At 36.4% G+C, this 18160-nt stretch overlaps 1 protein-coding gene across 3 annotated transcripts in view; it reads left to right on the forward strand.

Moving 5' to 3' along the window:
- LOC124175461 (DNA ligase 3) overlaps positions 1–18160 on the forward strand; it is a 78885-nt gene that overhangs the window by 39852 nt on the left and 20873 nt on the right. For all 3 annotated transcript variants that reach the window (XR_006869168.1, XM_046555741.1, XM_046555742.1), the window contains exons 4-14: positions 9133–9371; positions 10357–10436; positions 10710–10787; positions 10917–11118; positions 13085–13240; positions 16386–16517; positions 16616–16695; positions 16950–17037; positions 17125–17202; positions 17655–17778; positions 17960–18030. Coding sequence is in view for 2 of the 3 variants with exons in the window: in XM_046555741.1 (XP_046411697.1) it covers positions 9133–9371; positions 10357–10436; positions 10710–10787; positions 10917–11118; positions 13085–13240; positions 16386–16517; positions 16616–16695; positions 16950–17037; positions 17125–17202; positions 17655–17778; positions 17960–18030 (1328 nt within the window). In the remaining variant the exon portion in view is untranslated. The remainder of the gene's footprint in view (positions 1–9132; positions 9372–10356; positions 10437–10709; positions 10788–10916; positions 11119–13084; positions 13241–16385; positions 16518–16615; positions 16696–16949; positions 17038–17124; positions 17203–17654; positions 17779–17959; positions 18031–18160) is intronic.

Raw genomic sequence — 18160 nt, forward strand, 5'->3', positions numbered from 1 at the left:
TTTTTTTAAATCTTGCACGTAAAAAATTCAACCATGTTTATAAATTTATTATCAAAGAGTGTTTGTAATAAAAGAAAAAAAATTATACGTAATTTGGTTAATAATTTTAAAAACCTTTTCACACTACCGTTGAAATATTTTGATGCCTTTTTTTTTTTTTTGTCACCTTACATTTCAAACGAATTCATTAACATCGGCACAAATTTTCTTGCGTTGAGCTGATAACGTTTTTGCTGTACAAAATTTCTAAGAAACGAAAACACTTTTTACTTTGAATGTCTCATTGAATTTACTATGCAACGTATATATAAGGTATTGTTATAGAAACGTATAAATTTATTTCATTACAGCTTACTCGACTAATTTTCATATCAATTTTACATTTTTACGCGACACACAAACTCTTTTTTAAATTTTGACCATGCCTGATAGTTTTGTTAATTAATTTTTCTTCTTCTTCTTCTTGTTCTTCTTCTTAATGAAACTAGAGTTTATTAACCTCCCTGATATTATAGTAAACATTGAAATCGCGATGCCTAGAAGAATGAATTGAGTCTGTATATCGACGGGTAGCCGCGAATCTGTCGTTAAAGAGATGATAAAAAAAAAAGAAACAGTTATAATTTCTCGCGATTAAATTTACAGTATAAAAAAATTAAATCGACAATTTCATCATAATTTTTTTATCACGTATGACGACATCGTACGATAACTAAATCCATTGAGGGAAAGATGATCGTTGCATTTGAGAGGAAAAGTTTCAGTTTTTCCTCATTCTTAAACTAACTTTTCCCACATCAGGCGGAAAAGTTTTGAAAAAATATATTTTTTCCGTACACGTGCGCGTGGCAGAGGAAAAAAAAAAAAAATGACAGAGGTAAATTAATACGACACCGATTCATTCGCAAAATCCGTCGCAGGATTTGAACGTTTCGGAATGGTTTGGTAAAAGTGAGAGAAAAAAAAAAAATAAAAAAAAATATGACAAAATTGCGAAAAATAGGTCATAGTTTTACAACCACCTACGTAAATATACGAAGGTGTGTAATATTTACTCGATGTTTATAAATATATGTTTGAAAAGAGAGCGTTCAGCTTAGACGGGCAGGCGTTAATAAACACGGCGACGCCGACGGGAATAATATTTCATTCGACAATATAAAACCGGCCTTTTGGAAAAATAAACGTTCGAATCGTCGTTACATTCATGCTCGTATAATTTAACATTCCGATCGTCGCTTCGGCCGCCCTGTCTCGGAAAAGTTCTGCAGACACCCCCTAAATATTTACACGCTCGATTAAATTTTATATACCGCGTGAGAACGAACGATATCGCGCATCCTCTTCTCGCTGCAGCTGCGCGGCAATTTTTGATCAAGAAGATGTGAAAATAAATAAAAAAAAAAAAAAAAAACAGAGAAAATCAAGGGAAAAAAGAAACCTCACGAATAACGTACGACTCGTGCTGTAAATCGGTCAAGGAAAAATTACCGTCTTGAGATTAAATCGAAGTAACGATAAGTAAAGAATAAGCATGCTCGACGAGGGGAAAACTTTCGCAAAATATTTCCCGAAACGTTTCTTCGATCGTTTTATCATCGTCGAGTATTGTCTGAAATATTTTCTTTAAATCTCGTTACGAATTGTTGAAAATTTCTTGTGAAAAAGATAAATAAACAAATAAATAAATAAATAAAGAAATAAAAAAAAATTGAAAGAAAAATGAAAAATGATTTCACCCCTCTAATTTCTACATTTTTTATTTTTACCTGAAAAATTCGCACTAACGTAGGTGTATTTGTTAAAAATGTATCCTGTCGAAAATAATCGTTTGAGGTGAAAAAAAAAGTTGTGTGTAATGTAATTTCAAAGAGAGAAACATAGAGATAGAGATAGAGAGAGATAGAGAGAGAGATATAGAAATAAATAGAAGAAAAAAAAAGAAAAACAAACTATACGATATGAGAATAAATAATTGAAAACGAAATCGCACCAAGTATCGCATCGCCAGCGGATCTGCATCCCTCTCTCCTCTCCTCTCCTCTCCTCACCGCTCCTCTCCTCTCCTCCTCGCTCCTCTTCGCTCGTCCTTTTTACGCGCGACGCACACAAATGTAACAACAACGCTCTTGTATATTTTATCTGCTTTCGAACGATGGCCCGTCCGTAGCCTGCGGTGGTTGCAATATGCGCAGTTTCGAGCTAATGAAATATGCGAAATCTCGTTCCGATAAGCGTACAGACAGCCTGGTACCGGAGAGATCGTCGTGTCGTCTCCTCTTTCCGTCTTCAATTCACGCCCCGAGAATCGCAGGCCAGTCTCAAAGTCTCGCGGCCATGCAATATATGCACAACCCGCGCACCGTATTTGTCATTTTACACAGAGTCTCTCGCATCGAACGTTTTCACCTAACGGGCGGAAGATGCGGCGACGATTTTTGTTTTTTTTTTTTTTTTATTTTTTATTTATTTATTTTTTTTCAACATTTTTTGCCAAGGAAGAAAAAGAGAGGAAAAAAGAAAACGAACGTCGAAAGAGAGACGCGTGTTTCTTCTTTTTTTTTTTCTTGCAGTTTTGATTTGATTTGAATTTTTTTTTTTTCTTTTTGCTCTGGTTTTTTATGTTCGAAAAATTTACAAAACCGAAGAGGAAACGTCGGAGATCGAGAGACGGATCGACCCTTCTTTGTACGTGTGATCTATTAATTCGAAACTACGAGGCTGCAGTTCGTTCTATCCTATCTCTGCATGTACGAGACGAGCGTGTTATATTTAATTCATCACTTCGCGCAGTGTCATTGACTCGTTCTGTTACAACTGTGACAAAAGATTATACGCCGTTACGACTGTATGCGAGTATAATGTGAAAATATGTGCGTGTCATAATATTGATATAATACGTATGATATTGAAGGCGAGGAGGAACGAAAGCTTCGGGTGTTTCTTCTGTGTGGTGAAGAAATTAAGGATGGGCTTTTTTAATTTATCGTTGTCGTTTTTGGTCGGACAAATTATGTCGGGAATACCTTGATCGATATTTATTCGAAATTTGATCAGTTTCTTGTTGAATTAACCCGAAACCGTTGCCCAAATTTCACCCGAATCGTTCAATTCGTTTTCGAGTTGTCGCCGAACGGAAATATTCTCTGATGCTTGCTAATCTCGCGGCTTGTACGATTTTTTCCCATAATACGAATCATTTGTCGGTTGCGAGAAAACCCCAAAGAAGTATTACAAATATATATATATATATTAATTATATAATATTATAATAAATTATTACGCGAAATAAAAACACCCTTTATGTTTTTTTTCATTTCATTCCTCCTATGTCTATAATATCGGTGTCTACCTATACATATATTGCACAACTATTATTATACACATTATAAACGCTGCGCATATAATGAACTTCTGGGGTCACGGACTGTTTTCACAATTCGTACAACATTTACAAACTAGTTTCTATAATCGAGCAACCGACACACTCGAACGTTGCGAACAACGGCGGGTGAATGGATGGTTGGGGGCGGGAGGGGGGGGGGGGGGGGGGGGGTTCGCGGATCTAATCGCACGTCTGAAATACCATTATTCGTGTCTACTCTCCGCTTTATTATTGCGCCTTGGTAAAGTTCAAAAGTTTCGCAAGAAAAAAATCTACGAATTTAAGTGTAATACTTTGGATTTATAGGCGGAAAATTATTTTCTCGAAAATTTCCGTATATGTATAATCGGTCTATTCTTTGGATCGAAGTGGGGTAAAATATAAACACCGGTGAATTAAATGCTTTGCAATTTTTTTTTTTTTTTTGAAAAAAAAACAAACAATATTAATAATAATAACAATATTAATAATAATAATAATAAGTAACATCATCTGTTATTTTAGGTGTATATAGATAATTATCGTCAATAGTTGGCAATCGATAAAGTAAAATTTATTTAACTGTATAAATTCAGACAATGATTTTACGCCCGATTCAAAAATTCTCTCGGACGGCACGCGGCGATTATACAGATTTTGAAAATTTCACGACAGAAGAAATATCAAAGATGCGTGATATCGTATGTTTCAATAATCACAAAAAAAAAAAAAAAATGTCTAACCGATCTGAAAAACGATTCGATCGACATGTAAACCGGAAATTCGTAACCTTGTTGAAAGAAAATGTACGGTACAATTTCGATTACTTCTTGATTCGAATAATATTTGAAGATGAAGACTTTTTTGCGACATCAGGCTGTAGGAAAAAAACTTTGTAAGAAAAAAGAAAAAAAAATAAATCGATCTCATTTAATTCAACAAATCTCGTCTTTCGGTTTAAATTGAGGATACGTCGAAAGTTCTTTTAATCTCATACGCGTCGGACGAATTACACGTGTCCTTGTTTTGTCACATGTGCGACGATCTGCATCGTGCTACATAAATGTACACACACGATATATAATCTGTGCGTATTCGTGTAACATGTCGTGGAAGAAATTTGTGGGGAGGGGTGGTCAGATTTTAACTGGAGCGTGTAGTCGTAAAAGTGGTTGGTTTTTTTTTTTCTTGTCCCACTGGTATATAATTGAATACGACGATGTAGTTTTTTCGCGGGATCGTATGGTTTATACACATTTATACACAGCCTATAATCGTGACGCAATTCACGCGTATGAAAAAGCACGAGCTAAGAACGAAACCGTTTGCCAATCGGGAGTTTCCGCTAATGATAGTAATGAAAAATAATCCATTATTCTCTACCGATTAATCGAATATAATCGATTATTTTTCTTGAAAATTGGTCTTTGTTTTTTTATTTCCATGAACGACGCGGTACGATATCAATTTGTTCGATTAAAATATCAATTATTATCATTTTCTTACTTACTCGGTTCATATTTGATACAATTGGTGCAAGATGAATGAATATTTTCTATATGAAATCGAAAAATACTTTTGAATGAAACTATAAATTATCGTAAAACTTTTCCGCTATATAGACTATATACTGAAATTTACGTAATTTTGGTTTCAAATTCACCGTTTCAAAAGAAAAAATACGAAACAATCGATTAATCAATTCATTTTCACCGATTCAATCGAGTCGTGTTGGATTATTTTTTTGGACTCGATGAATCGACGCGTCGATTATTTTTCGCTCAGTGTGTCGTCGATAGTTTCTGCATTACTCGTAAAATTGGTTAATCTACGAGATTGAATAATGTTCTGAATTTTCTGCTTATCCCAAAAGTAGGCTAAATACGGCTTGGGTATTGATTTTGAGTTTCAGCGATATTGAATTATCGCAATAGGTGAAAAAAAAAGTGAACGAATGACGATGATTTAAAAATAATCGTAGTAAAAAATTCTCTGGTCGAAACAAAAAATTGTATTTTCATTTTTCACCTGTAACTATGTTTCATCGGTTATGGTAGAAAAATATATCCAGATAATAATTGTGTAATTGTCTAATTGCTTGAAATCTTGCCGAGCTTCGTAATTTGGAAATTGTCATCCGTAGCGTACGAAAAAAAAAAAGGCAACATTCATCGACGGTTCTGTTTTCCTCTTGGGGTACGAAATAACTAGGTGTAAATTAACAAGAATATTGAGAAAAAAAGGAGAGAGAGAAAGAGAGAGAGAGAATTTCTCTAAAATAAGTGGAATGCGAGACGGGCGACAGGTAATCGGGCGAGCATTATTATTGCCGTCTCCTCCCGAAAGTTTGAGAGGCTGTAATTACTGCGACATGATTTGAAGGGAGGCGTCGAATTCGTTTTCTAAATGCCACTTAAAATCAACAAATCAACCAGAAATACATCAGACAAAGCTTTTGCCAGTTTGTAATTGTCCGCTTCGTATGAAATATTCGCGCCTTCGTCTCTTCAGGCTTGACAATTTTCATTTGTTCGTTTTAAAAAATATATCTCGACCGTAAATAAGTCATTAAACGATTCCACAAAAAAGTTCAGCCCACCTTAGTCGTGGCAAATTCGATTCAACGGTGACGTTTCGCTATTAGATTATAGATTGGCATGAATTTCACACGAATCAATGTCTAATTTGCACTTTGTATTTTTTTTTTCAATTACTGAAATTTTCCTAGATTTTTTTTTCAAATTTTGTTGCTTCGTTACGTTGAGAAGCTAACAATAATCGATGCATCGATTAATCCAGTCCAGAAAAATAGTCGAAGACGATTCCATTGAATCGGTTAAAATTAATCGATTAATCGATTTTTTCGTATTTTTTTGAAACTGTGCATCAGAAACCAAAATTTCGTAAATTACAGTCTGTAGTCTATATAGCGGAAAAGTTTTTTGATGATTTATAGTTTCATTCAAAAGTATTTATCGATTTCAGGTGAAAGTATTCATTCGTCTTTCACTAATTGTATCAAATCGGTACTTAGTAAGTGAAACAACGATCACGATTGATACTTGAATCACATAAATTGATATTGTACTGCGTCGTTAGTGGGAATGAAAACCAAAAACCGATTGTGAGGAAAAATAATCGATTGTACTTTATTAATCGGGTTAAAAAAAATCGATCATCTTTGATCATTCACAGCAAAAGGTTCGAATCGATGAGAAAAAAATTTTGGAACATCGTTCCGGTTGTAATTTAAATCGAAATCAATCGTCTCGTTCGGTTTTTGGTTTTCAACCCTTGCCTGAACCGACTTTACTCTCGATATTATTCTACGGCCTCAAGATTCGTTTCAAACACACAACAGTTACATAATTATACATTTCGGTGTTTCTCGTATAATTCCAGCACCTTCTCTCATAGCCCGATGTTATATAGCCATGTACACATTATCTTGAACCATATAAATTGAAGTATAATGAGACTATATAATAAACATTGTCAATAAAACATACGGAGATAGATAAAGTGCCGAGTCGATAATTATATTATATATGCAGAGCATATCCGTAGCGCGCATGTTGGTTAAATCAGCAGATTACATGACGTACGCTGAAATTATTATAAACATTTTTTTCTCTCTCTCTCTCTCTCTCTCTTCTTACACGCAAAGGCGTGTACATATGTAAATCTTGAATGACAGGGAATGATCGATCGCTTTGCTGACCGTATTTGTTATTATTAAAGGCCTCACATTTATAAAAACGATGCAGATTCTTCCGATTCTTTGATACGCCTGCATTAAACACTCTTGCTTCGTAAGAATTGTTAATGACGTTTTCAAAGAGGTGTGGCCCTGGCTCGAGATAAAGCGACGCCTTACGCAATTTTTAAATACTATTTTTTAACCGCTTATTATATCGTGTCGTTTTCACTTTTACGGCTTTTAAGTTCGGTGAACGCCATTTTTCGAAGCGGTTCGAACCTCGGTTCTATTGTTATTACTTTTTCGAGTAAGGTAGAGATTCTTAGCACTAGCCGCGGATTCGAATTACCTGAGTTAAGTGATCGGAATAAACTATTTATTCAATTATTAAAATGCTAACTATCGTTGGAAATGGTCAATTCAACTGAAATGTAAGGGGACGATGTAGGAAAAATTTCGAATATCCGAGCCAGCGTTGCTCGAAACCGAAAAAGTGACTGACAGAAAGATTCTGCGTGCATTTCTCGAAAAAAAAAATATATATATATATATATATATATATATATATATATATATGTGTGTGTGTGTATATATGCATAATATTCGTGGAGAATGGAATTTGGAATCTTGGATAAGAGTTCGCGGCATCTATTATGATCAATCGGAAACACAGAACGAACGTCGTCGTAAACGCGTGAAATACGCGTTACGTGTGCAGAATTCTCTATTTTTTTCTTCTTCCCTTTTTTTTATTCCTCTTTATTTTCGTTCTACTTTACACGTTATGTACGGATAGGTGTTATACATACAATATTTTACGAGCGTCTGGTTTGTCTCCTGTTTTTTGGTCCGTCGAATGTCGCGTAGATTGGGTGTACAAGTTATTAGTACAAACAGAGCGAAGAGAAGAAGAAGAAAGAAAAGAAAAGAAAAGAAAAGAAAAGAAAAGAAAAGAAAAATAAATGGATGAGTCGAAACGAAACATGACAGATGATTTAAGAAAACTAACGAAAAAAAGTCTTAACCGTGAAAACAGAGACTTGATTAGCAAAAGTTTCGAGTTTTTCCCTTTTTCTTTCATCCGTCTCCTGTAAATTCAACAATATCTCTACTTTTTCGAGGTATATCTTCGAGTGTATTGTTAATTCTTCAATCGATATACGTAACAAACATTACTCAATACTCACGAGGATATAAATTATTCATTGTTAAACAACCGCAATACATCTGTAAAGATATTTTGCGCGTAATAACGTCCAATTCGTTGCAAGCTTAAATTAACGAATGATTTTTCTCTACCTCACTGCCAAATATTAGTATCAACATTGATTATCCGGTTGTAAAATATCTTTTTCTTTTTACGATCGGTGTTCTTGCACGGTTTTTATAGTATGTATACGTTAAAGGTACAAACATTATTGCGCAGTCTGCAAGAAAGTTGAAATTTCACATTCTGTCCGAATTCGAAAATGTAACGTCGAGAGGAATTTCGAATTCGGATCGTTCTCGAGATAAAATAAAAGACAACGGTAACAACGAATATGATTGAAAATATCTTGCCGATACGACGAATGTCGCGAAAAATCATTGCTTCGAATCGAAAGTGATCCGGTTAAAATTGATTAAATAAAATTGTAAAACACGCTGCAATGGAATTAGGAAAAAGCGAAATAAAAAAAAAAAAAATACATCTTATACACGATGGAAAATGGAGGCGGGGTCGGAGACTGCAGGCGGTAGCAGCCTGCGAGTCTGGCAACTTCGGTGCTGACCTTTCCTCCGCAGCCTTTGGCCCCAAAGCCGAGTTGTTGCATTGAATATTAGCGATAAGAATAATCGCCCATCGGCACGGCGGAAACTTTCCACTGAGCGAGTGATCCATATATTTTCTGGATCGCTCGCTCTTGACGCGTATCGCGACGACGCGTGCTCGTTTGGAATGGTATACCTACGTCTTACCCTGTGCTAAATATTCGCGGGATCGATATTCCTCGACCTTGCATCATCGATGATTCATTTATTTGTGTTTGTATTTTTATTTGCATTTTCATATCGCCGCGTCGAGCAGACGGTTTCAAAGGCGACGTCACGCTTTGGTGCAAAATGCTGCTACCCGGGGTCACTAAGCGAGTTTACAACCTTCAGAGCAAACAGCTGGTCAAGCTATTTAGCCGCATGTTCAACAAGGACGAGGATGAGATGTTGGAACACCTTGAGCAGGGCGATGTCGCCGAGACTATACACGCGGCGTTCGAGAATAGTTCGCTTCTTCAACCCAGCGCCCAGAGCCACCTCACGATACGGGAGGTAAACCAACGTTCGAATACATGCATATATACCTATATATAGCGATAACATACCGTGTGTACGTGAGGAATGTGCGCACCTTATGCGCGTGCGTCAAGTCGTTCGAATTTTATTGGCCGACAGTTATCCCAATCGCGACTGTCAGAAAATGTCCCTAGGAGCTCACCGTCACGTGTTGGCAATCGCTGCCGGTGTTGTTACTAAAGATAGTTCGTCGATTCGCAGCTCATTCGATGTGAAATAAATCAGACACGCGTTAATCGTGTCAATCAAATCGTCAGATTGCGAACATGAGAACATTGCGAACTCGAAAGAGGTTATGTTACGTAACGTAACCTCTTCCGAGTTTGCAAGAGAAGAGCCAAGTTTCGGTCAAGTATTTTGTTGGTAATGATTTCCGGATTACAGTAATAAATTGACCGTCGAAGGAATCCGACGATTTTATTTACACGATTACCGCGTGTCTGATTTATTTTACTTAAGATCAGCTCCGAATCGACGAACTGTTTTTCGTAACAACATCGACAGCAATTGCCAACATTTAACGGTAAGCTCCTAGGGACATTTTCTGGCAGTCGCGATTGGCATAACTGTCGGCCAATAAAATTCGAACGACTTGACGCACGCGCACAAGGTGCACACTTGTCTCATGGACACGCGGTATAGTTTTAGAAACGGAAATATGAATGGGAAAAAGTGTCTGAACGCAGCTGGAAGACGCGGGATTGTCATTTTCGTACATCGCTGAGACAAAATTGGCTACGCGCAAAGGGGAGCTGAATTTGTCGACGATTATTGGATTCAAACCAATCTAGAACGTCTTAGACGAATCACTGTGGTCGGATTGCCTCCATTGAGACGCCCGTTTTGCATTTCATTAAATACATGATTCGATTATCACGCCTAACTCGGCTTCCGGCTGATCGACGTTCTCGAAATGATTGTGAGTTGTACGTAAGTGGGTTAAATCTTTGGTTTGTTACAGGTTGACCAATTTCTTGACAAACTCTCACTGCTGACCAAGGAGGACGAACAAATCCAACATTTCAAGTCCATTGTTACCAGGTAAATAGAAAAATATCTCTGTTTCGTGAGAACTTGAACGGTCTAAACTCATACCTATTTTTAAGAGTTTTTTTAAACATTTTTTGTTTTTTAATTAAATGAAAACACAGAAATTTGAGTTTGTTGGCTTTATTATTTACAGTTTCGAGAACATTTTAATGAACGTTTTCATTCAAATTAATGATCAAATGGTGAAATGGCTTATATGTATAGGTAGCATGAATTGCTTCGAAGCGCGTACAAATATAAGTTGACGATAAATATTCTCTTTAGATGCACTGCGAATGACTTGAAGATGATCATCAGACTGGTGAAACATGACTTGAGAATTACAGCCGGTCCGAAACACATGTGAGTATAGTTTCGAATCGGTTTCAATTACCGGCGGATTAGCGATTTCTTTGCCAATGCGAAGACCGACTTTGATCCGATTTTAACGCTGTTGTTGTTTTTTTTTTTTTTTCAAACGCTTTTCAACAGCTTAGACGCCATCCACGAAGACGCGTATGCTGCGTTCCAATCATCGCGTGATCTCGAGACAGTTGTCTCCAGATTCGTCGAGGATTCACCCTTGTTTTCAAGCTCAAAAAAATCGGCTGGCAATCGTGAGACTGATCCGAAGAGAACTTCTACCGGTAGCAAAGTTGGTCTGACTTTGATGACGCCGGTTTTACCGATGCTGGTGAGTCTCGATCAGTCGATCCAAGCTTTGATCAAGCATGATAAATACTACGAATTTTCTCTGCTGCGCAAATTTGGATGGTTCGAAAATCGATATATTTTATTCAGTTTTTTATGGCTTAGTCGTCGATTGATAATTATATATTGATATAATCCGAATTTGAAAAGTTCCGATAGCGCATAATTTTGAATTATTTCGTGGCGAAATCCAAAACAGAAAAAGATCAAAGTGGTGAAATTTCACCAAGCCAGAAATTTATGGAACTGAAAATCTTTGATCATTCGGAATTCCGATGTTTCACATTTTAAAATTTTTTCATTTCCGTACTTTCGGAACTTTGATGTTTCGTCAAAATTTGACTTCCTTACTTCAAGTTTCACCATCAAATAATTCGGAATTTCCCAAATTTGGATTTTCAACTCCGCCCCGTATTGGTGAACTACGAAGATCCGTTTTAAAAATACAAAAACAGTAAATAATATTGATATTCTGAAGAAAAACTTAAAGGGTGATGCTTTACTTGAAATCACATAAAAAAAAAAAAAAATGTCAAAAATCTATTAAACCCGTTCGATTTAATTTTACACAGTTTAGAGCGAACCAAATTCCTTAATCTGTAAATCGATCATCCAGACTCCGATTGATTTCATTCAAACAGTACCTATGTACGATACGTTACGATGACTTACACAAAAACGCTTCACCAATCGAGGCTTTGAGCTTTACAGAGCTTTTGCAGGAAAACGCTTCCGGTTCAGTTTGTTCGGGGAATATAAATGCCGACAGGGGTAGAGGATTTTGTATTGTCGAGCCTCACAAGAGCGCATCATCAATGCTCCGTTGACGAGCACTCGGATCTTTGCAATGGTTTTTATTTCATTCCTCCCTTATTATTTGTCGACACCGATGAAAAGTGAATAGAGGATCGCGACAACAGCGTAAAAATATTTCCCATATTCTTATCGTTCTCGATTTCAATTTTTTTTTTCCTTTTTCCTTTTTTTTACTTATTTTTAATAAAATTTTCATTTTTTTTCTCTCTCTCTCTCTCTCTCTCTTCTCTCTACCCGTTTCAAGTTTCAAGCTCGGATGATTCATCGAAATATTGAAAAGTTTAAAATGCAGGAATTACTTTCCAACCTTTTCCTGCGTGGGCAGAGTTTCTTTCGGAGCGAGTTTCGTCCTGAATAATATATCAAAGAAAGTGCTTATTTCGCGTGTGGGTAAAATGTATGCAGATAAACATCGAGACCGATTCGAACGTTCGCTGATACGTACAACTCATGGGAAAGTAAAACGGACGAAATCGATCTTTGTCGAAGCAAATACGCGCGAATGAATTTCATTTATATACGTACACCTAAATCGAAAGGCGGTGAAAACTTTACCTCGAATTCGAACAAATATCTCACCTCATTATTTTCAATTGTCTTGAGAAGATTTTCACTTTAAACTCGGTATCATAGAAATCAATTTTTTCCCATATTTCGAAAAGAGATATATTTTCAATTAAATAATCTACGTTGCTTAACTTTATTGATCCGACATTTTTTAAAAAGGGTAAATTTGAATCTTACGTTATTATCGAAGGTTAAAAAAAATCGCGTCAATATTTTACGAAATTTATTTATCACCGGAGAGTTTTTTGATTTTTTTTTTCTCATCGAAACGCTGTATGAGGTATAAAAAAAAATTTTCTTTTCATATCCACGAAAAGTTTTCGACACAATTTTCGTATTAGAATCAACTTCGTATCTTGAATGATTTGAAAAAAAAATAAAAATTTCGATTAGAATTTTCGTCGAGTATACGCCAGAGTTTTTACGCATAAGAGGTTCACCGCGATAAAATAAAAATTTTTTTAAAATAATTTCCAAACCGCATCCAAGCTTTTCTTTAATGTTTTTGAAAAATACGGTCTATCTTCAGCTTGAACGTGAATTTCACTTTATAATTGGGATCGCAGGCCGAGGCGTGCAAGTCTGTAGAAATGGCGATGAGGAAATGTCCGGACGGGATGCTCTCGGAGATCAAATACGACGGTGAACGTGTTCAAGTCCACAAGCAGGGTAACCAGTTCCGGTACTTCAGTCGCTCCTTGAAACCCGTCATGCCGCACAAGGTAAGCTAATCGAGTCTAAATATTTTCCTAGAGTAGCCGGAGGGTGGGTGTCCGTTCTGAGGGTCCGACGGCGAACTCGCATCAAGAATCCCTGTGTAGTTGGAGACGAGCTGCGCGACCGCCTTCAAAATTAACCCAACATTACACGCCCCCGATACTCGAATAACGTTAAAGTTTCTTCCAGTTTTGCGGTTCGAAAGGCGATTTGGGTCCGGGACCGGGCGATTAGAAGACTCGTTTTCAAATTTTTTTTTTTTGGGGGATTTTTGGAAAAGAAAAAATGATAGTTTTAAAAGTAACAATTTATTCGACGATATTCGTAAAATCCTGAAAATGTTACAAGGATCAGGTTTAGTATCGTTACAGTAACGATGCGTGTTTGGGGAAAAATCCTTACTTCGCACAATTAAGATTGTCTGAAGGAATTACATCGGCTTAGAAGGTTGAAAAAAGAATATTTTCTCTAATTTTATTTGAAATATAATAAAAGAGTTATTTTTTAATCAAACCTTGGGCATATAAGAGAACAACATTTGAACGATATTTTATTAAATTTTCGTTTAAAGATTTTGAAAGGTGAGCTGTTGAGACCTGCACTGAGAAAAATTTCATTCGTAACTAGAAAAATTGAGTAGAACAATTATCGTTTAAAAAACTGTTTGAATATTGTTGAAATTACGAAAAACGAGGTGCCCGTAAACATTTTGCGCTATCGTCGATCCTATTTTGGTTATTACAACGCAAAATCAGTTTCTGAGGTTTACTCTAGTTTTTTAGTTAAATAAAATAGCAACGGCGATCGTAATGAGAAAGAATAGTAACGGATACTAGACTTTCCGGTAACAGCTGGAAAACTAATTTTGGATAGTTTAAACTCTCTTTTGTTTCTGGAATCGAGGCGTAAAAATAGGGTTGATCGAGGCGCAGAATCTGAAGCGAATCGATGTGATTAAATGTTTGTTCGGTCACCAAACGACGGTCACCATGACCAATGAATGATCGGGGTTAAACTTGTAAACTCCATACGGCTCTGGACGCACCTACGTGAAAATTCCGCGAATAAATGGGTGTGTATCATGCGGACAATTAACGAAACACTCCTTTACAATTTATAGCCACGGTAGAAATTCAAGTTGTTCGAGGCTAGGCAACCTCTCTCCTCAACCTTTAATCTTTACGCGTTATAAAAGATCTAAAATCCTTTTCGTTTCACCTATGCGTGGTTTTTTTGATTCTCTTTTTGTTTTTTTGAATTGTTTCAGCTCCGTAAATGTCGTTCTTTTCAAAATTTCTTATAATTCATTCGAATTTTAGGTTTTAGGATATAACAACGAAATTGCTTGGATAATTTTCCAAAATGTGGAGCTAATTTTCCTGTCACATATATTCGGTTGATAGATTTACGAGAAATTTATTCATTTACCTCTTTCAATTCACTTTCGTTTTACCGACGGGGCCCAAGATCAGAATTTTAATCAAGTGGTCTCTTCTCTCTTCTTTTCAAGATCAGATCGTTTTTTTATGATCGACATTCCTTCAACGATATATTATTCCGAAGTACGGGAAACTACTATAAAAATACACTGAGAGAAATTTTTAGTTCCGGTTACCGCTCGGTTCTTGACTATTTTCATTTTTTACCATGATCGAAAAATATAGTTCCAGAAAACAATATTGAAACAGTGTTTTTTTAACGATACCTGTTTTACTCAATTATTCTAGTTAAAAATGTAATTCAAATGTAATTTTCCTCAGTGTATGAAATCGAAAACTCTTCAATTCCGGCACGAATCCGTACCTACCAACTACTCGATGTTCGGTCACGCCGTTTCGCGGCAAGATCCGATCATCCCTCAACCCCCGTAACTACGCAGCGATGCGTACATAAAGGGGAGCGCCGGTCCGCGTGGGAGTAGATGGTCTATTACTCTGTATCTCAACGGTTAGCAATGTATCTCCCATGCGCCTTTTACCTTCTCTCAACCTTTCCCCTCCACGACACGCCGATGTTATACATCTGCCTACCGTCTACCTACTTGTAACCGGGAAAAACTTTTGGTTAACGGCAACACCATTCGAGAGTGTAAATCTTCGACGACGAATCGCACTTGCCAATTCTCTATACTGTTCCCGAACCATCGGGCAACCCTTCGATCTCTCTGATCAGCTATGTCTTTATAGTCTTGCCGTTTAACCCTTTCAGTCACAGAAGCCACTGTGGTGGTAACCCCTTTTTTCTTTTATATTCGTTGGGATATGGGCATAAATAATCTTGTTGTAAAGTAAGAATATATTTTGTGTAACGTCATGGCTGGTTTGTATGGCTCGAAGAAAGAAAAGGCTTTAGGTCCTTCTTCGAGGGGCTTATCTTTGTTTGCGAAGAACAAGATATACAAACGGCTAAAAACTACCAGCGCTCGATGCACTCAATTCGACCGTTCAATTGGTCAGTTTTCTCCGGCAACTCTCAGTCAGGATAGTCGTTTGAATAATATATAAAATATAAATACTCTACTTGAACCTCTGTCATTGAATACAACACCTGAAACCCAATTTCCAATAATATTCAATGTAAAATTCTAAACTTTTTCGCATTTTCAGGTAAAGAAAATACTTAAACTTTCGAATGATTAGGATTTTTTTTATCAATCCGTAATTGATTACAATTGTTATTAATAAACATGTGCAAAAAAAAAAAAAAAAAAAACCAAACGTATTTTCGTGCATGCAATTCGTTAGCGGAGAGGTTTTATAACAAACGTATGGTAAAAACGCTTGGAATTCATTGGTTGACAAAGTGAGATCTCAGAATGGCCATTAGATTTACAAAATTGAACGTATAGATTTCATGTAGATTTCAACCTCCTTAGAGGTTCATATAGATATTATCTATCTACCTAAAATCGTACTGTCTCAAAATAAATATTCATATAAATCTCATTCGAGAACACTGTCTAAAACAATGTTGATAATCCATCCAGTTTTCACCCCATTTGAGTGGTTGTTTTTAGTTTTATTAAATTTTTAAAGTTAGATTCGCATTCAGTGTAGAAAAATTAAAGAAAAAAAAAAAAACGGAACGCGTGACTGAAAGGGTTTAGGATAATCCTGATCCTTGATATTTGTTTGTTTGAAATTTCTGCAGGTGAACCACTTCCACGATTTTATATCGAAAGCATTTCCAGGAGGTGATGATCTCATACTAGACACCGAAGTCCTCATGATTGACACAAACACCGGAAAACCGTTACCCTTCGGATCTCTTGGTGTTCACAAAGCAAGTTCATTTTCATTCCATTTACTGCTTGCCTGCAGAAAGACGAATCTTTGAATGTGTTGTGAATAAGTTTGTATTATTTAACATTTGTGTTTCAGAAAGCTCAATTCAAGGACGCCAACGTTTGTTTGTTCGTGTTCGATTGTTTGTACTACAATGGCGAAACATTGATGGATAAGTATGTTACCTATGTATTCTATGCTTTGTCTAGAATCCTCGAGCTACAGTCAATTAATCGAGTTTAATTTCTTGCTAATGATTTTCGTTCGGTCAAAAAAATATTTCCAAGTGATCTGAGCTCGAAAAGTGGCGTAATTAAAGTTTCCGTTTCGTTTTTACTTCATTCTGTAAGACAGTGTCGTTTTTGAGCAGTAATTAGAATCCAGGATTATTCCAGTGAAATCTGTTAACAACTTGAAAAAACTATTTCAGATCGATGCAAAAACGGCGGTCAATTCTGAAAGAAAAAATGGTTGTTATACCAAATCGAATAATGTTATCAGAAGTCGAGGAAGTTCAGGTATGAGAACAAATCTTTATGAAGGTATAAAAAAGTCGATACGATATTCCTTCGGTGCCTTTTTAAAATAACTTTTTATTCTTCCAGGATCCGAAAGACTTGGCTCACATGATTGCGAAAGTTATAAAAATGGGTCTGGAAGGACTTGTTCTGAAGGATGTAACGGTTCGTACTATCGAAATACTTAACCATGTCTTGATTTTTAACGGACTTAACATCACGGTTTTGATCAATCGTCCGAAATGGAACCGGATTTGATCTGGCTGTGAAGTTTCTTAAAAGCGTTCTTTGGCTTGTTAGATACTTGGGCTACAATTTCTTGAGTTTACTTTAGTTACGTTCCCAAGTTTTTTTGAGACTTTGATTTCAAGCTACTGGAAACTAGACCGTCTTATAAAATTTTTTCACAAACTTGTCTCAGATTTTTAATATAAAAATCTATTTTCAATTAATACCGAATTCGATTTCAGACGGTCTTTGCTTGTCGATAAGTGCAATCGCTACCTTTATCGTCACCGCTAATTTTTCGAAAAGTTGTTAAAAATCAAATCTCCGTAGTATCAACTGATTCTTGAAATGTCATCTCGCTTACCAATCCATCCGTTTCTCTAACGCAGGGAAAATACGAGCCAGGAAAACGACACTGGCTAAAGGTAAAGAAGGACTATTTGCTCGATGGTGCGATGGCCGATAGTGCAGATTTGGTTGTTCTCGGCGCATGGTACGGCACCGGGAAAAAAGGTTCGAATCACCGCTTTTTATCGAGTGTTAGAAACCACCTTGATGTATTCCCGCCAAGCCTCAAGTATTTCAAAAACGTTCTCGGCTTCTCCACAGTTTACCAAATGATAGGCAACTCTTCGATAACATTTTACGAGACCTTACCGAATTCTAAAATTTTACGTTTCACGACAATTCCTAGGTGGCATGATGTCGGTGTTCTTGATGGGCTGTTTCGACGAGGACCGAAATCGTTGGCTCACAGTCACTAAGGTATAGAAATAAAACATTTCCCCTCTCTCTTTTTCCAATACTCATTTTACTATATTATCGCATTTTTAACTTTGCATTTTTCACTATTATCTCGCCTGCAAAGTTGATCTGTTACGATGAAACCCACATG

This window comes from Neodiprion fabricii, chromosome 2, assembly GCF_021155785.1.
Source record: "Neodiprion fabricii isolate iyNeoFabr1 chromosome 2, iyNeoFabr1.1, whole genome shotgun sequence".
NCBI classification, from domain to species: Eukaryota; Metazoa; Arthropoda; class Insecta; order Hymenoptera; family Diprionidae; genus Neodiprion; species Neodiprion fabricii.